This window comes from Eleginops maclovinus, chromosome 5 (genome assembly GCF_036324505.1).
Source record: "Eleginops maclovinus isolate JMC-PN-2008 ecotype Puerto Natales chromosome 5, JC_Emac_rtc_rv5, whole genome shotgun sequence".
NCBI classification, from domain to species: domain Eukaryota; kingdom Metazoa; phylum Chordata; class Actinopteri; order Perciformes; family Eleginopidae; genus Eleginops; species Eleginops maclovinus.
The window spans coordinates 14,595,628-14,611,783 of record NC_086353.1 but is presented as its reverse complement, the minus strand read 5'-3'; the positions used below and the strand labels follow the sequence as shown (position 1 = coordinate 14,611,783).

Genomic DNA, 16,156 nt, shown 5'->3' with positions numbered 1-16,156 from the left:
CTTTTACAGAACTCAATCACAACAGGATAAACTGAACACATATAGGCTACAGAGGAATTCGCTAAGGGTGGGCGCTGCATACAGGAACACTGTGATTACTGTCATTGCTGTGTGAAATACTGAAATCTAAAATAACAAACAAAAACAACACATATGTGCATTACATATTAATTTTGAAAGCATGTTAAATATCGGGGGCTATACGTTTGGGAAAAGCCAAAAAGGTGGCATGTACCAGCAGCTGAACAGCTACACACATTCAATTAGTAAGCATGTGGTAGAATAATTTAAAATATAAATTACATTAAAAAATGTTGATTATTGTTTGTTTTCGCCTAATATTTGCCACAATAACATTTGGAATCAATCGGAAAAGGAAAACAAATAATTAAATAACACTTAGGGAGACAAATTGTAAATACATATGATTGAGAAAGCATGGATACTTATTATCTTCTCATGAATGAGTTTTGAATGTCTGCATCTTCACTTTCCTATTAACCCTTAAACATCTCTCGTCATTCCTTTCATGTATTTCAGTGTGCAGTACAGCTCATCCAATCCTACCAAGCTTGAATACCTTGGGCCTCAGCCAGTGACAGACATATCTCAAGTGTGGCGGATGTGTGCTAATTAAACATTGGGGGATTTTAATGAAGGGTGTAATAAAAGGCCCATTGGCTGGATGGTAAGTGTTTTTTCAGACCCGTCATTCATATGTGTAATACAAGTGGGCCTAACAGACAAAGTAGACTGGCTGCACAGCTGTTCTTTTGTTTATGGCAGAGGTTGATTTCTGTGCTTTGTTGCATTTATCAGGAGGAAAATAAAGGGACCTCCCTAGTTTGATTACCCATTTCATTAAAGTGTAATATTGATTCATGGTACAACCTCTACATCATGATTTACATTTGTATTCTAGTATTAGAATCACTATATTTTCAAGTGGTAGGACTTGAAAACGCAACAGTGTCTTCTTGAAATTATGTTTATATTCATTTTCAAATATGGTTTAAGAGATATGCAATACCAACCAAATATTTTGTATTATAATCATACACTAGGACATGTTTTAATAAAAAAAATCTGTAGTATTGGGTTGAGTAAAGTTGTTATTTTAATGTCACCTTAACAAATGTAGTGAGCATGCTACTGTATGCCTTTCAGGACTGGGCCAAGTGCTTGGCCTCTAAGTGGTATTGTTGCTTGCAGTTTTCTCTATAACCGCTCATTCAACAACTTCTGCTTTTTTTCTTTGTGGATTTCTCACATGTGACTGTTCTTTTTCATTCAACTGGTTTAGTATGGCTTATAATTTAAATATAAATGACTTTAATCACGTGAAGTCATGTTCATGGCCAGTGGTGATGTGAGGGCTTTGTGACCTTGACTAACAGATGTTAATGATTCTTTGAAAACGCCGCCCTCTTCTGGTGTGCCATTCTTACTGCATGTACATTTTTTAGAACAGTACAAGGTATTATTAAAATAATGTATGCACTGCACCCAACATGGAGTCTTTTAATCGGAAATAATAAAACCCCACTTTCATGTGAAACCCCAAATCACAGTCACACAATCAGCCACACAAGCACCAGGACATACAAGAACGTGAGAACCGACACCAGACTTGTTCTTGCCTCATAGGTTTGACCTCATATAACACTCATCTCCTGCAAACATCTAAAAGGGCAGTCATTTTAAAAAAAAAACATCTTCGTCCATTTCCAACCATCTCCTAACTACTTTGATGAATGAAGATACCATTGGCACAAATTGATCATATTCTTGTTCAAAAGTGATTTACCAGTTCAGAATTCACATCATACCTCTAAGTACAGTCTGGTATAAGCTCTTTACCCAAAAAGTATGCTGTCAATATTTCACCAGGCAACCAGGTGTTCAAGTATCAAGTTGCTTAATGTGAGAAGGGATAAGATTTCTTTTTGAAAACCGTTTCACTCTCTATGCGACATTTGGTTCATTTCCTGCCAAATAATTTGGGCGACATACACACAAGAGACACTTTGGATTATAGACCAAATACACTTGTTCACATAATATATGTTAAAAATTAAATCTATTTTTATAATAAACAAAAAGAAGAATTACAAATAATCACTTCCAAGGTACAATTTAAATACTTTATTGATTGACAAAGATACACATATTTATTATTCCCCTTCTAAAAATCATACAGTGAAATTGTGTTAATCAATTCAATGACAACTATTTTTATTTAAATGACATTTTTGTTTTCTTCTGTGCTGTTTTTAGGCCACCTAAACGCATGGTTTGGATAAGGGAAAGACTGTCATGGTTTACCTACACTGACAGTTTGCCTAAGAAGTCATATAAATCATTATTCTTCATCATCAAGATCATTTTACAAAAACACCTGCACACTTTTTCTTTCACTCACAATTAACAGTGGCTTTGAATTTAATGTGTGTCTTGCTTGATCTTACAATGTGTTTAATCGGAAATAAATATTTATTACGTTATCTTCTATACAGTTTAACATTCGGGTTGGAATGTGAAAAATAGCATAACAAAGGAAACATTTAAAAAACTAATTATAGGTGTAGTTATAAAAAGCCACAAAAGTATCAAATATGTCATTGTTGATTACTTATCTCAATGATAATTCTTTGTAAATAAAAGAAAAATATATTTACTTGATCAAAATTGATTGTAACATCAAATGTATGAAATACTGAACAAACGTTATGTTTTACACACACAGTACACATCTTTTTACCATTTCGCATTGTATTGGTAAATTCCATTTTGTACACATGTTATGTTTTGCTTTCAGTTTGTTGATACATTGCTTTTTTTCCCACTTGATTGCATACAAAAAGCTCTTAACCAAGTGTATCTGCCTTTGATGTTGGTTATTAGTTGGTCAGCATCAGTGCCACAGCCAGCAGGGTTAATGAAAACACAACCAATGAACCCGTTGTGGGACGAGGGGGACTGCTTGATGTTGATGTTGATTCTGAAATATTAATGCAAAGTTTGTAGTCAGTGTTATTATCTGGACTAAAGCTTAATTCTGAGGCAGGAAATAAAAGCTAAAAAGGAAGCTACATCCAAATATTGAGTCCTCATATAACTTTAATATGCACCAGAGAATCCCAAATAGTACACTGCAATATGTGTTTCATTATTTAATAGGATTAAATATTTACATCTTAAATTCATAGTTTGACATCAAAGTTTACAACAACTTACGTGCAGAAACGCTGCCTTGTATAACATTCAGGGAAGAAGAGCTGAGCGCAGTGCTGAAATCTGAAGATGCAATGCTTGCTGTAGGAGTTGAAGTTTTATTTTTGTAGACAAGGGTCATGTCAGCTTTCACTGATCCACTCCTACAGTGACAAAGAGAGAAAGCAACACTTAGTGAAAGGGAGTAAAAAGGGCAAATGTCTCGCAAAAAAGACTTGGTGATTGAATTTAAGTCTTACGTGAATTTGTTAAGAATGCTGCGAAGGAAAGATCCTCCATAGAGTTTTTGAGCCACTTTGTTTACCTGAAAGAAAACATTACTGTCAATTGCAATAAAAAATACAAACTACGGTCACAAGCATATATAAGTAGCTTACCACACTATGCTCTGCGTTCAACTTTACTTAAGGGGAAGTGGCAAACTTGGAAAAAAAACCTTCCAACATAATGTAGTGATTACTGTATGGATTATTGACAGTTTTGTACATTTCTGCTTTCTTATGTCTAGGATATTTAATTACTTTGGTATATATCCTTAAATGTTAACTTAATTTAATATAGTAGGGATCATTTGATAATTTTTACAATATCAAAAATATTAAGTGTTTGCCAGAATTTTTATGTTTATCTTTCCAAATCTAACTTGCATTGCAGTACACTATCAAAGTGCTAAGGCATCTTACCTCACTGATCACTGTTGCAGCCAAAGTCTTGTACGCAGTTGATGATGAGTCTGAAAGATCTGATGTAAATGTTTGGTCGAGACTAAACTGAAGGCCAAGAGTTCCCTCACTGGATGTTGGAGGATCAGTAGGAGCTGCAGTGGTGGCAGTAGTAGGAGCTTTAGTGGGAGCTTTAGTGGGAGTTTTAGTGGGAGCTTTAGTAGGAGCTGCAGTGGGAGCTTTTGTAGGAGCTGCAGTGGGAGCTTTAGTAGGAGCTGCAGTGGGAGCTTTAGTAGGAGCTGCAGTGGGAGCTTTTGTAGGAGCTGCAGTGGGAGCTTTAGTAGGAGCTGCAGTGGGAGCTTTTGTAGGAGCTGCAGTGGGAGCTTTAGTAGGAGCTGCAGTGGGAGCTTTAGTAGGAGCTGCAGTGGGAGCTTTAGTAGGAGCTGCAGTGGGAGCTTTTGTAGGAGCTGCAGTGGGAGCTCTAGTAGGAGCTGCAGTGGGAGCTTTTGTAGGAGCTGCAGTGGGAGCTTTAGTAGGAGCTGCAGTGGGAGCTTTTGTAGGAGCTGCAGTGGGAGCTTTAGTAGGAGCTGCAGTGGGAGCTTTAGTAGGAGCTGCCGTGGGAGCTGCAGTAGGAGCTGCAGTAGGAGCTGCCGTGGGAGCTGCAGTAGGAGCTGCAGTAGGAGCTGCCGTGGGAGCCGCAGTAGGAGCTGCAGTAGGAGCTGCAGTAGGAGCTGCAGTAGGAGCTGCCGTGGGAGCTTTAGTAGGAGCTGCAGTAGGGGCAGCTGTAGTACGAGCTGCAGTAGGAGCAGCAGTAACAGCAGGTGTGGCAGTGGAAGCAGTAGAAGAAGAAGCTGTATCAACACAAATGGGTTATCAATTAATAACACACTGTGAAATGCATGAAGTGTCAATGCATTGATAACCAGATGAATACATTGTGATTGATCATTTCCAATTACTTACTTGCAGAAACACTGCCTGATATAATGTTCAGGGAGGTAGAGTTGCTTGTTAATGCACTGCTGAGTTGTGTAGTTGCTGTGCTTGATGAAGGAACTGAGCCTGTATCTTTAAAAACAATGGTTGTGTCTGCAACCACCGAGCCACTCCTATAATGAAAAAACAAAGAGAGCAACACTTTTTTTTTAAAGCAAGTGACTAGCAAATGCCCAGAAAAAATAAGCAACTTAATAAAAATGAATTCTTACGTGAATGCGTTAACAACAGAGCGAACAAAATCTGGTCCATACAGATTTGTACACAATCTGTTGAGCTGTAAGAAACGATATTATATATTGTCATTTGCATTGTAAAGTTTTGCTCTGTCTGGTTTGTAGGATTTATACATTAAGTAGTACCAATAATGTTCTGCAACACAATATGTTAACATTAACAAAATTTACCATGCAAACTAGAAAATAGGTAAATTGAGGAATTAAGGAATGATAATGAAGGAACAATTTGGATTTAAGGTTCCATAATCAGAAATGATCTGGACAAATTGACATCACTGGAGGACCTTATCAATATTTAGTAGCATAATGATACAATGTATTTCCAACAAACTGTTTATCCTCTGATGCTTATTGAATTAGATAAATGTGTTTAATTAAGTAAAAGCATACCTATATCTGATCTTACCTCTTTGACCACTTCTGCAGCCAAGGTCTGGTATGCTGTAGAGGATGAGTCTGAGAGATCTGCTGTAAATGTTTGGTTGAGACTAAACTTTAGTCCAAGGGTTCCCTCACTGGAAGTGGTAGGATTTGTTGAGGCGGTCGTAGGTAAAGGAACTGGTGCAGCAGTGGAAGCGGCAGTTGACTTAGGCGCAGCAGTAGGGGCAGATGTAGTAGGAGCTGGAGCAGGGGTAGCTGTAGTAGAGTCCGCAGTAGGAGCTGCAGTAGGAGCTGCAGTAGAAGCCGGAGCAGGGACAGCTGTGGTAGGAGCTGCAGTAGAAGCTGCTGCAGGGGCAGCTGTAGTAGGAGCTGCAGTAGAAGCTACTGAAACAACTGAAAATAACAATTGTCAAATGAGTTATCATGCCTTTAAAGGATGTATTCTTATCATCACATATTCAGTATGTGCTTGCGATAAGAATGAACAAAATTGGACCTTTGTGCATTATGTTACATCTTACTTGTTGCAGAAATAGAGGATGTGTTGACATTGAGGGAAAAATTAGAGCTGGAAGAAGCAGTCGCCAAAGTAGAAACCACAGACGTGGCATTTGGCAATGTTGTCACTTTATTGAATCTCAGTTCCGCATCAACCACAACGGAACCTTGACTGTACACAAAAAAAGTTTTTTAAACATTTCGGTTGAAAGGTTGCTCAACCATGGCTTCATGGATTACTGATGTATTTTTAAATAAAATAACATTTGCAATTTTTTGAAAAGTTTCTGACCATAACCATTTAATAACACCAATTAAAAACAAAGTTTAAAACACCTCTCTGTTTCTTTTAACAACTACAAGGAATTCATTAGCAGACAAGTATGAAAACACACTTTTTACAATTTAAGGTAAGCAATTGTTTTATACCTGAAACTGTTGATGACAGTTCGATTGAAGCTGGATCCATATTGTTCTGAATATACCTTGTCGAGCTGTGAATGAGGTTTATGGAAAAACATTTAAATATCATAATATGAAGGAAGAACGTTTTCATTTGAGATTCGTTTTTTTTTTATCAATGTTCATGCGCAGCAAAGTTTTCTCTTGCAGGTCATCTGAACGATCCCTAATATCATAGCACGCCTATTTCTTACCTCCATCTCAGATTTAAGTGTTCAATATAATAAACACCATCATTAATGTTCATACAACTTCATTTTTTATACAATATGATTTGATAGTGGACGACTTAAATAATCCATATGAACTTACCGCTGTTTTCACTTTGTTCTTTAATTCAATGAACTCTGATGAGGATTTGTTTGCAAGTTGTGGAGTAAAAGTTTGCTGCATCTTAAATCCCAACTTAATTGTTGGCTCTGTTGTGGTAGGTGTTGGGGTTGTAGTTGTCGTTGGAGAACTTGTAGTTGTGATGCTTGGTGGTGCCGATGTTCCAGTGTCAGGTTGAGTACTTGCATTACCTTGAACTAATTATACATTTATGGGAAATAAATACAACATTATATATTTTTTAAAAAGGCTACTGTACTGTATATAGAAATTGCAGTCAATAATAGAGGTCCAATAATGAAATACATTGTTGCTACATGTTTGGTGTATCTGTACATTTAAATCAAATGAAAACATATAATTACTTGTGACTAGTGGTATAGTAATACATAATTTAATGAAAAATATAGTTTATACTTTTGGGGAGAACATGCATTACCAGGCAAGGGCATTGTTGTGACTGGTGGTGAAGTCATGTTGACTGGTGGTGAGGTTGGATTGACCAGTGATGTAAAGTTGGCTGGTGGTGAGGTAATGTTGGCTGGTGGTGATGTCATGTTGGCTGATGGTGAAGTTGGGTTGAATGGTGATGTCATGTTGACTAGTGGTGATGTCAAGTTTACTGATGGTGAAGTTGGGTTGACTGGTGGGGACGTAATGTTGGCTGGTGGTGATGTCATGTTTAATGATGGTGAAGTTGGGATGACTGGTGATGTAAAGTTGGCTGGTGGTGAGGTTGGGTTGAATGGTGGTGACGTAATGTTGGCTGGCGGTGATGTCGTGTTGGCTGATGGTGAAGTTGGGTTGAATGGTGATGTCATGTTTACTGATGGTGAAGTTGGGTTGAATGGTGATGTCATGTTTACTGATGGTGAAGTTGGGTTGACTGGTGATGTCATGTTTACTGATGATGAAGTTGGGGTGACTGGTGGGGACGTAATGTTGGCTGGTGGTGATGTCATGTTTACTGGTGGTGAAGTTGGGTTGACTGGTGATGTCATGTTTAATGACGGTGAAGTTGGGTTGACTGGTGGGGACGTAATGTTGACTGGTGGTGACGTAATGTTGGCTGGTGGTGATGTCATGTTTACTAATGGTAAAGTTGGGTTGACTGGTGATGTCATGTTTAATGACGGTGAAGTTGGGTTGACTGGTGGGGACGTAATGTTGACTGGTGGTGACGTAATGTTGGCTGGTGGTGATGTCATGTTGGCTAATGGTGAAGTTGGGTTGACTGGTGATGTCATGTTTAATGATGGTGAAGTTGGGTCGACTGGTGGTGACGTAATGTTGGCTGGTGGTGATGTCATGTTGGCTGGTGGTGAAGTTGGGTTGACTGGTGATGTCATGTTTAATGATGGTGAAGTTGGGTTGGCTGGTGGTGACGTAATGTTGGCTGGTGGTGATGTCATGTTTACTGATGGTGAAGTCGGGTTGACTGGTGGTGATGTCATGTTGGCTGGTGGTGAAGTTGGGTTGACTGGTGATGTCATGTTGGCTAATGGTGAAGTTGGATTGACTGGTAAGGACGTAATGTTGGCTGGTGGTGATGTCATGTTGGCTAATGGTGAAGTCGGGTTGACTGGTGATGTCATGTTTACTGATGATGAAGTTGGGTTGACTGGTGGGGACGTAATGTTGGCTGGTGGTGATGTCATGTTGCCTAATGGTGAAGTCGGGTTGACTGGTGATGTCATGTTTACTGATGATGAAGTTGGGGTGACTGGTGGGGACGTAATGTTGGCTGGTGGTGATGTCATGTTTACTGGTGGTGAAGTTGGGTTGACTGGTGATGTCATGTTTAATGACGGTGAAGTTGGGTTGACTGGTGGTGACGTAATGTTGACTGGTGGTGACGTAATGTTGGCTAGTGGTGATGTCATGTTGGCTAATGGTGAAGTTGGGTTGACTGGTGATGTCATGTTTAATGATGGTGAAGTTGGGTCGACTGGTGGTGACGTAATGTTGGCTGGTGGTGATGTCATGTTGGCTAATGGTGAAGTTGGGTTGACTGGTGGTGACGTAATGTTGACTGGTTGTGAGGTGATGTTACCTAATGTTGAGGACATGCTGATTGGTGATGATGTTGGGTTGACTGGCGATGAGGTGATGTTGACTGGAAGTGAGGTGATGTTGACTTGTGGTGTTGAAGGGGCAACTGTTGTTGGGGGTTGAGTTGGTGCCAAAACAGCTGAAAATAACAAGTATACAATTTGTTATTCTGTAGTTTTTAAATATATATTATGTTCATCAGATATTCAGTTGATGAGCTTGCAAAAACAATTTACAATTTACACAACTCAACATTAAGTCTTACTTGTTGCAGAAATAGAAGATGTGTTGACACTCAGAGAAAAGTTGGAGCTGGAAGAGGCAGTCACCAAAGTTCCAGCGACAGAGGAAGCATTTGGTAATGTATTCACTTCATTGAATATCAGTTCAGCATCTACCACAACAGATCCTTGACTGTAACACAAATATTTTTGAAAAGTCATTTTTGATGCCTTATTGTCATTTGGGTATAAAGCTCATGGTTGTTTGAATAAGGCTCTATAACAAGTATAGTGTGAAGCACACCTGAGAGGAGCTCTCAGAATGGCCAAAACATCACAAGGACATAGATAGACAATGATCTCCAGTTTCATCACAGACATTGTAAAGCGACAGAGGAGCTTTGCCATTAGGTAAACAAAAACTTCAGTGTTCAATGACTGCCGCCCTTTTGACACCTCATCCGGACGCCCGGTTGGTGGGGGGAGATTTCAAACAAAGGATCAACAGTCTCGGAGGTGATCAATTGACAGTAAAGTAGTAGTAAAAGGAAGGATGAAAAGAATAAATTAACGACATCCCATGTTATACTTCTACTGTCATTGTATGCCAGGGGCATGCTATTTTCTGCATCATCTGACAAGTTGAAATAAAGGACAAATGCATCCGTGGTGTCACGGGTTCAATCAGATGGCTCGTCTACTCAAAGAGTCAATGTATCCGTGGTATCACAAGTTCAACCAGAGGACAGGCTCGTCCACAATGTCATACACAAGACCCTTGATATGACAAGCAGCAACAGTCATCATGTGATAAGTTCCATTTTCCCACCCTAACGTTGACATCTTTTATTACATAAACCCTTGATTGGCAGGTATGCACCTATGCATTTTGATATATGAGAATTATATGATTTCATGTTGCGTCATGTTGCTTCATGATGGTGATTTAATTGTGTTATTTGGTTAAAATCAAGTTACTTTGTAACTAAGGTAATTTTCCTTCGATCTGTATCGTGTTTAGTCTTTATCAAAAGCTAAAACATTGCAGATGTCAGATATGGGAGAGTTAGACAAATAAAACATGTCTTGCAGATAAACAAAGTACATTTTTAAGGAAACTCACTTTGATCAGTTTGATTACTTGGGAGGAGGATGACGTGCAACCAACCCCCTTTCTCAAACTACAAAAGCATATTCAAACGTTCAAATGCTCTCTTACTCTTATGCTCTTACTCTCTTACCCTCTTTTGCTCTTATGCTCTTGTTCCATGCTCTTATGCTCTCTTATCTCCTCCTCCTCTCATCAGCCCGGGTCCAGACCCTGTGATGACCCCCAAGGGAGACTCCTTTTGTCTTCCCTCCTTTATTCTTCTCAGTTTAAGTTACATTCTTTAGTCTTAGAATACTTTACTTCAACGGACTCCCACCTTTGCAACTAATGTTGACTACAGAAGATGTGCTTAAAGACTTTGAACGATCCAGCTATTATATGCCATATGCTTGGAGGCCGAAGACAACAATGCTAACGCGTCGCCAGTTTCCAGAGGTGCCGACCCGCAATTGAGAATTGCTGCACTGTGGTCGCGAGACGCAAGGTCCACCGCCACACGACAGAACCGGCCCCAAACTGTGCCGCTACGAGGGAGGAAGTCCAGGCCGAAACCAGGCAGCATCTGAACGCATGCCGCTGGCTAAACCCAGCCACCTCTGCCAGGGCCCCCGTCCGCACACTGTCTACATCAGTCCCCAGCACGACAACCACCTGGTCATCCATCCATAAGGCAACAGCGATTCCCTACACTTGGGTTTTGCTCATTTTAAGCAATTAAGTTCAGGTTAGATTAAAGTATAAAATTCCCCAAATAGTTTCCTGCATCTTTCAGCTGTTAAGAGTTTCAACCATACTTTCCGTATTTGTCCAAACCCTCTGATTCACTATTGTGTAAACATTACTTTCTTATATTTGGCATCCATATTATTCTATGATCAGATGTTTTCTTTAGTGTTGTATAATCTTGGTTAGTTAAGAAATGTTTCATTTATAAAGAAACTGTTTATGTGTTTTTATGTGTGAGAGGTAAATCAGTTGCTCTTCACCGAGTAAACTCTGACTTTCAGAATATGAGACTGATATAAAGTAATAAAGCTATACATTTTCTCTCTCTTTAGAGAGTGGTGCCCCGACCTTATTAAATCGTTGTATTAACGTATTTTATTAAAGGTATATTTCGAGTTGATAGCTACGTAGAGTGCTGGTGACACTACGTTAATAATTAGAGATAATTATTAAAACTACACGAGCCAGTATATGCTACACAAGGATTCCTGATATATTTTGAAACAAAACGGTTGTTTTATCTCTCCATAACTTGTAAGGATACTGTTGTTGACAGATAAATAAAAACAAAATCGAAAAATCCCTCTTTGTTTCCATTAAAAACTATATTGAAATCAGTACTTTAGAAGAACAAGCATTTTTTAAATGTAAAGCAAGCAATTGTTTTATACCTGAAGCTGTTGATGACAGTTCGATTGAAGCTGGATCCATATTGTTCTGAGTAGACCATGTCGAGCTGTGAATTAATTTTATTAAAAGAAATTATAACCTTTCTAAATAAATATACAGCTACACCTTTTATACAATATGACCGGATATTGGAAGATAGAAAAAACTGTAGAAAGAATGTATTTGAACTCACTGCTGTGGTCACTTTGTCCTTTAATTCAAGGAACGCTGGTGAAGATTTGTTTGTAAGTTGTGGGGTAAAAGTTTGTTGCATCTTAAATCCCAACTTGATTTTCGGCTCAAGTTTGGTAGGTGTTGGGGTTGTAGTTGTAATTGGTGCTCTTGTAGTTGTGATGCTTGGTGGTGCAGATGTTCCAGTGGCCGAAGAAGTGCTTGCAATACCTTGAAATGAAAGAAATATAAATTGGATATTAATATAGCGTTACATCAAGACAGGCCACATGAACACATTTTGAAATTACAGTCAGTCATAGAGGTCCAACGGAAACATAAATATTCCCATATGTTTGGTGTATCTGTTATTCTAGATACATAAATATAATCATCATCATCATCATTGACAATTGATAAGATTATTTAAAGTTATTTTACTGAATTTAAAGCTATATTTTCTTTGTGGTTGAGCCTTAATTACCGACTAAAGCCATTATTGTGGTTGACGGTGAAGTAATGTTGAATGGTGATGAGGTCGGTTTGCCAGGATGTGTGGTTATGTTTACTTTTGGTGAAGACATCTTAATGTTGACTGGTGGTAGTGTCATATTGACTGGCATTAAAGTAATGTTGACTGGTGATAATGTGAGTTTGAGTGGTGGTGATGTCCTGTAGACTGTTGCTGAAGTCATTTTGACTGGTGATGAGGTGGGGTTGAATAGTGATGTCATATTGGCTGGTGCTAAAGTAAAGTTGGCTGTTGCTTAAGTAATTTTGACTGGTGATGAGGTGGGGTTGAATATTGATGTCATATTGGCTGGTGGTAAAGTATAGTTAACTGGTAAGGAGGTTGGATTGAGTGCTGATGTCATGTTGACTTGGTGGGAAGTCATGTTAAGAGGCGATGATGTTGGGTTGTCTGGTGATGATGTGGGATTGACTGGTGAGGTCATATTACCTAGTGTTGAAGTAATGTCGACTGGTGGTGAGGTGGGGTTGAATGTTGATGTCATGTTGACTGGTGGTGAAGTAATGTTGACCGGTGGTGATGTCATGTTGGCTGCCGGTGAAGTTGGGTTGACTGGTGATGTAAAGTTGGCTGATGGTGAGGTTGGGTTGACTGGTGATGTTAAGTTGACTGGTGGTGAGGTTGGGTTGACTGGTGATGTAAAGTTGGCTGATGGTGAGGTTGGGTTGACTGGTGATGTTAAGTTGACTAGTGGTGATGTCATGTTTACTGATGGTGAATTTGGGTTGACTGGTGGTGACGTAATGTTGGCTGGTGGTGATGTCATGTTGGCTAATGGTGAAGTTGGGTTGACTGGTGATGTCATGTTTACTGATGGTGAAGTTGGGCTGACTGGTGATGTAAAGTTGGCTGGTGGTGAGGTTGGGTTGACTGGTGATGTCAAGTTTACTGATGGTGAATTTGGGTTGACTGGTGGTGACGTAATGTTGGCTGGTGGTGATGTCATGTTGGCTAATGGTGAAGTTGGGTTGACTGGTGATGTCATGTTAACTGATGGTGAAGTTGGGTTGACTGGTGGTGACGTAATGTTGACTGTTGGTGATGTCATGTTGGCTAATGGTGAAGTTGGGTTGACTGGTGGGGACGTAATGTTGGGTGGTGGTGATGTCATGTTGAGTGGTGGTGATGTGATGTTGACGGATGGTGAAGATGGGTTGACTGGTGAGGTCATATTACCTGGTGCTGAAGTAATGTCGACTGGTGGTGAGGTGGGGTTGAATGTTGATGTCATGTTGACTGGTGGTGAAGTAATGTTGACTGGTGGTGATGTCATGTTGGCTGATGGTGAAGTTGGGTTGACTGGTGATGTAAAGTTGACTGGTGGTGAGGTTGGGTTGACTGGTGATGTCATGTTTACTGATGGTGAAGTTGGGTTGACTGGTGGTGACGTAATGTTGGCTGGTGGTGATGTCATGTTGGCTGGTGGTGATGTCATGTTGGCTAATGGTGAAGTTGGGTTGACTGGTGATGTCATGTTTACTGATGGTGAAGTTGGGTTGACTGGTGGGGACGTAATGTTGACTAGTGGTGATGTCAAGTTTACTGATGGGGAAGTTGGGTTGACTGGCGGTGACGTAATGTTGACTGTTGGTGATGTGATGTTGTCTGACGGTGAAGTTGGGTTGACTGGTGGTGATGTAATGTTGACTGGTGGTGACGTAATGTTGACTGTTGGTGATGTGATGTTGTCTGACGGTGAAGTTGGGTTGACTGGTGGTGATGTAATGTTGACTGGTGGTGACGTAATGTTGGCTGGTGGTGATGTCATGTTGGCTAATGGTGAAGTTGGGTTGACTGGTGATGTCATGTTTACTGATGGTGAAGTTGGGTTGACTGGTGGGGAGGTCATGTTGACTGTTGGTGATGTCATGTTGACTGGTGGTGATGTCAAGTTTACTGATGGGGAAGTTGGGTTGACTGGTGGTGACGTAATGTTGGGTGGTGGTGATGTCATGTTGAGTGGTGGTGATGTCATGTTGACTGATGGTGAAGATGGGTTGACTGGTGATGTATGGTTGACTAGTGGTGATGTCATGTTTACTGATGGTGAAGTTGGTTTGACTGGTGGTGATGTCTTGTTGACTGGTTGTGAGGTGATGTTACTTAATGATGATGTCATGCTGATTGGTGATGATGTTGGGTTGACTGGCGATGAGGTGATGTTGACTGGAAGTGAGGTGGCGTTGACTTGTGGTGTTGAAGGGGCAACTGTTGTTGGGGGTTGAGTTGGTGCCAAAACAGCTGAAAATAACAAGTATACAATTTGTTATTCTGTAGTTTTTAAATATATATTATGTTCATCAGATATTCAGTTGATGAGCTGGCAAAAACAATTTACAATTTACACAACTCAACATTAAGTCTTACTTGTTGCAGAAATAGAAGATGTGTTGACACCCAGAGAAAAGTTGGAGCTGGAAGAGGCAGTCACCAAAGTTCCAGCGACAGAGGAAGCATTTGGTAATGTATTCACTTCATTGAATATCAGTTCAGCATCTACCACAACAGATCCTTGACTGTAACACAAATATTTTTGAAAAGTCATTTTTGATGCCTTATTGTCATTTGGATATAAAGCTCATGGTTGTTTGAATAAGGCTCTATAACAAGTATAGTGTGAAGCACACCTGAGAGGAGCTCTCAGAATGGCCAAAACATCACAAGGACATAGATAGACAATGATCTCCAGTTTCATCACAGACATTGTAAAGCGACAGAGGAGCTTTGCCATTAGGTAAACAAAAACTTCAGTGTTCAATGACTGCCGCCCTTTTGACACCTCATCCGGACGCCCGGTTGGTGGGTGGAGATTTCAAACAAAGGATCAACAGTCTCGGAGGTGATCAATTGACAGTAAAGTAGTAGTAAAAGGAAGGATGAAAAGAATAAATTAACGACATCCCATGTTATACTTCTACTGTCATTGTATGCCAGGGGAATGCTATTTTCTGCATCATCTGACAAGTTGAAATAAAGGACAAATGCATCCGTGGTGTCACGGGTTCAATCAGATGGCTCGTTTACTCAAAGAGTCAATGTATCCGTGGTATCACAAGTTCAACCAGAGGACAGGCTCGTCCACAATGTCATACACAAGACCCTTGATATGACAAGCAGCAACAGTCATCATGTGATAAGTTCCATTTTCCCACCCTAACGTTGACATCTTTTATTACATAAACCCTTGTTTGGCAGGTATGCACCTATGCATTTTGATATATGAGAATTATATGATTTCATGTTGCGTCATGTTGCTTCATGATGGTGATTTAATTGTGTTATTTGGTTAAAATCAAGTTACTTTGTAACTAAGGTAATTTTCCTTCGATCTGTATCGTGTTTAGTCTTTATCAGAAGCTAAAACATTGCAGATGTCAGATATGGGAGAGTTAGACAATTAAAACATGTCTTGCAGATAAGCAAAGTACATTTTTAAGGAAACTCACTTTGATCAGTTTGATTACTTGGGAGGAGGATGACGTGCAACCACCCCCCTTTCTCAAACTACAAAAGCATATTCAAACGTTCAAATGCTCTCTTACTCTTATGCTCTTACTCTCTTACCCTCTTTTGCTCTTATGCTCTTGTTCCATGCTCTTATGCTCTCTTATCTCCTCCTCCTCTCATCAGCCCGGGTCCAGACCCTGTGATGACCCCCAAGGGAAACTCCTTTTGTCTTCCCTCCTTTATTCTTCTCAGTTTAAGTTACATTCGTTAGTCTTAGAATACTTTACTTCAACGGACTCCCACCTTTGCAACTAATGTTGACTACAGAAGATGTGCTTAAAGACTTTGAACGATCCAGCTGTTCTATGCCATATGCTTGGAGGCCGAAGACAACAATGCTGACGCATCGCCAGTTTCCAGAGGTG

The 16,156-nt window shown here is 39.9% G+C and overlaps 1 protein-coding gene across 1 annotated transcript in view; it reads right to left on the bottom strand.

The window, feature by feature from the left end:
* Nucleotides 1–2,130: 2,130 nt before the first annotated feature.
* LOC134864780 (mucin-2-like) overlaps nt 2,131–16,156 on the bottom strand; it is a 28,395-nt gene continuing 14,369 nt past the window's right edge. Inside the window, exons 12-27 of the mRNA XM_063884018.1 lie at nt 14,652–14,800; nt 12,714–14,525; nt 11,775–11,983; nt 11,584–11,648; nt 9,120–9,268; nt 8,856–8,993; nt 6,785–6,999; nt 6,440–6,504; nt 6,034–6,182; nt 5,538–5,905; nt 5,105–5,169; nt 4,860–5,005; nt 3,918–4,747; nt 3,474–3,538; nt 3,238–3,377; nt 2,131–3,001 (exon numbers count right to left, since the gene is read on the bottom strand). Of these exons, the coding sequence (XP_063740088.1) occupies nt 2,901–3,001; nt 3,238–3,377; nt 3,474–3,538; nt 3,918–4,747; nt 4,860–5,005; nt 5,105–5,169; nt 5,538–5,905; nt 6,034–6,182; nt 6,440–6,504; nt 6,785–6,999; nt 8,856–8,993; nt 9,120–9,268; nt 11,584–11,648; nt 11,775–11,983; nt 12,714–14,525; nt 14,652–14,800 (4,666 nt within the window). The 3' untranslated portion in view covers nt 2,131–2,900. The remainder of the gene's footprint in view (nt 3,002–3,237; nt 3,378–3,473; nt 3,539–3,917; nt 4,748–4,859; nt 5,006–5,104; nt 5,170–5,537; nt 5,906–6,033; nt 6,183–6,439; nt 6,505–6,784; nt 7,000–8,855; nt 8,994–9,119; nt 9,269–11,583; nt 11,649–11,774; nt 11,984–12,713; nt 14,526–14,651; nt 14,801–16,156) is intronic.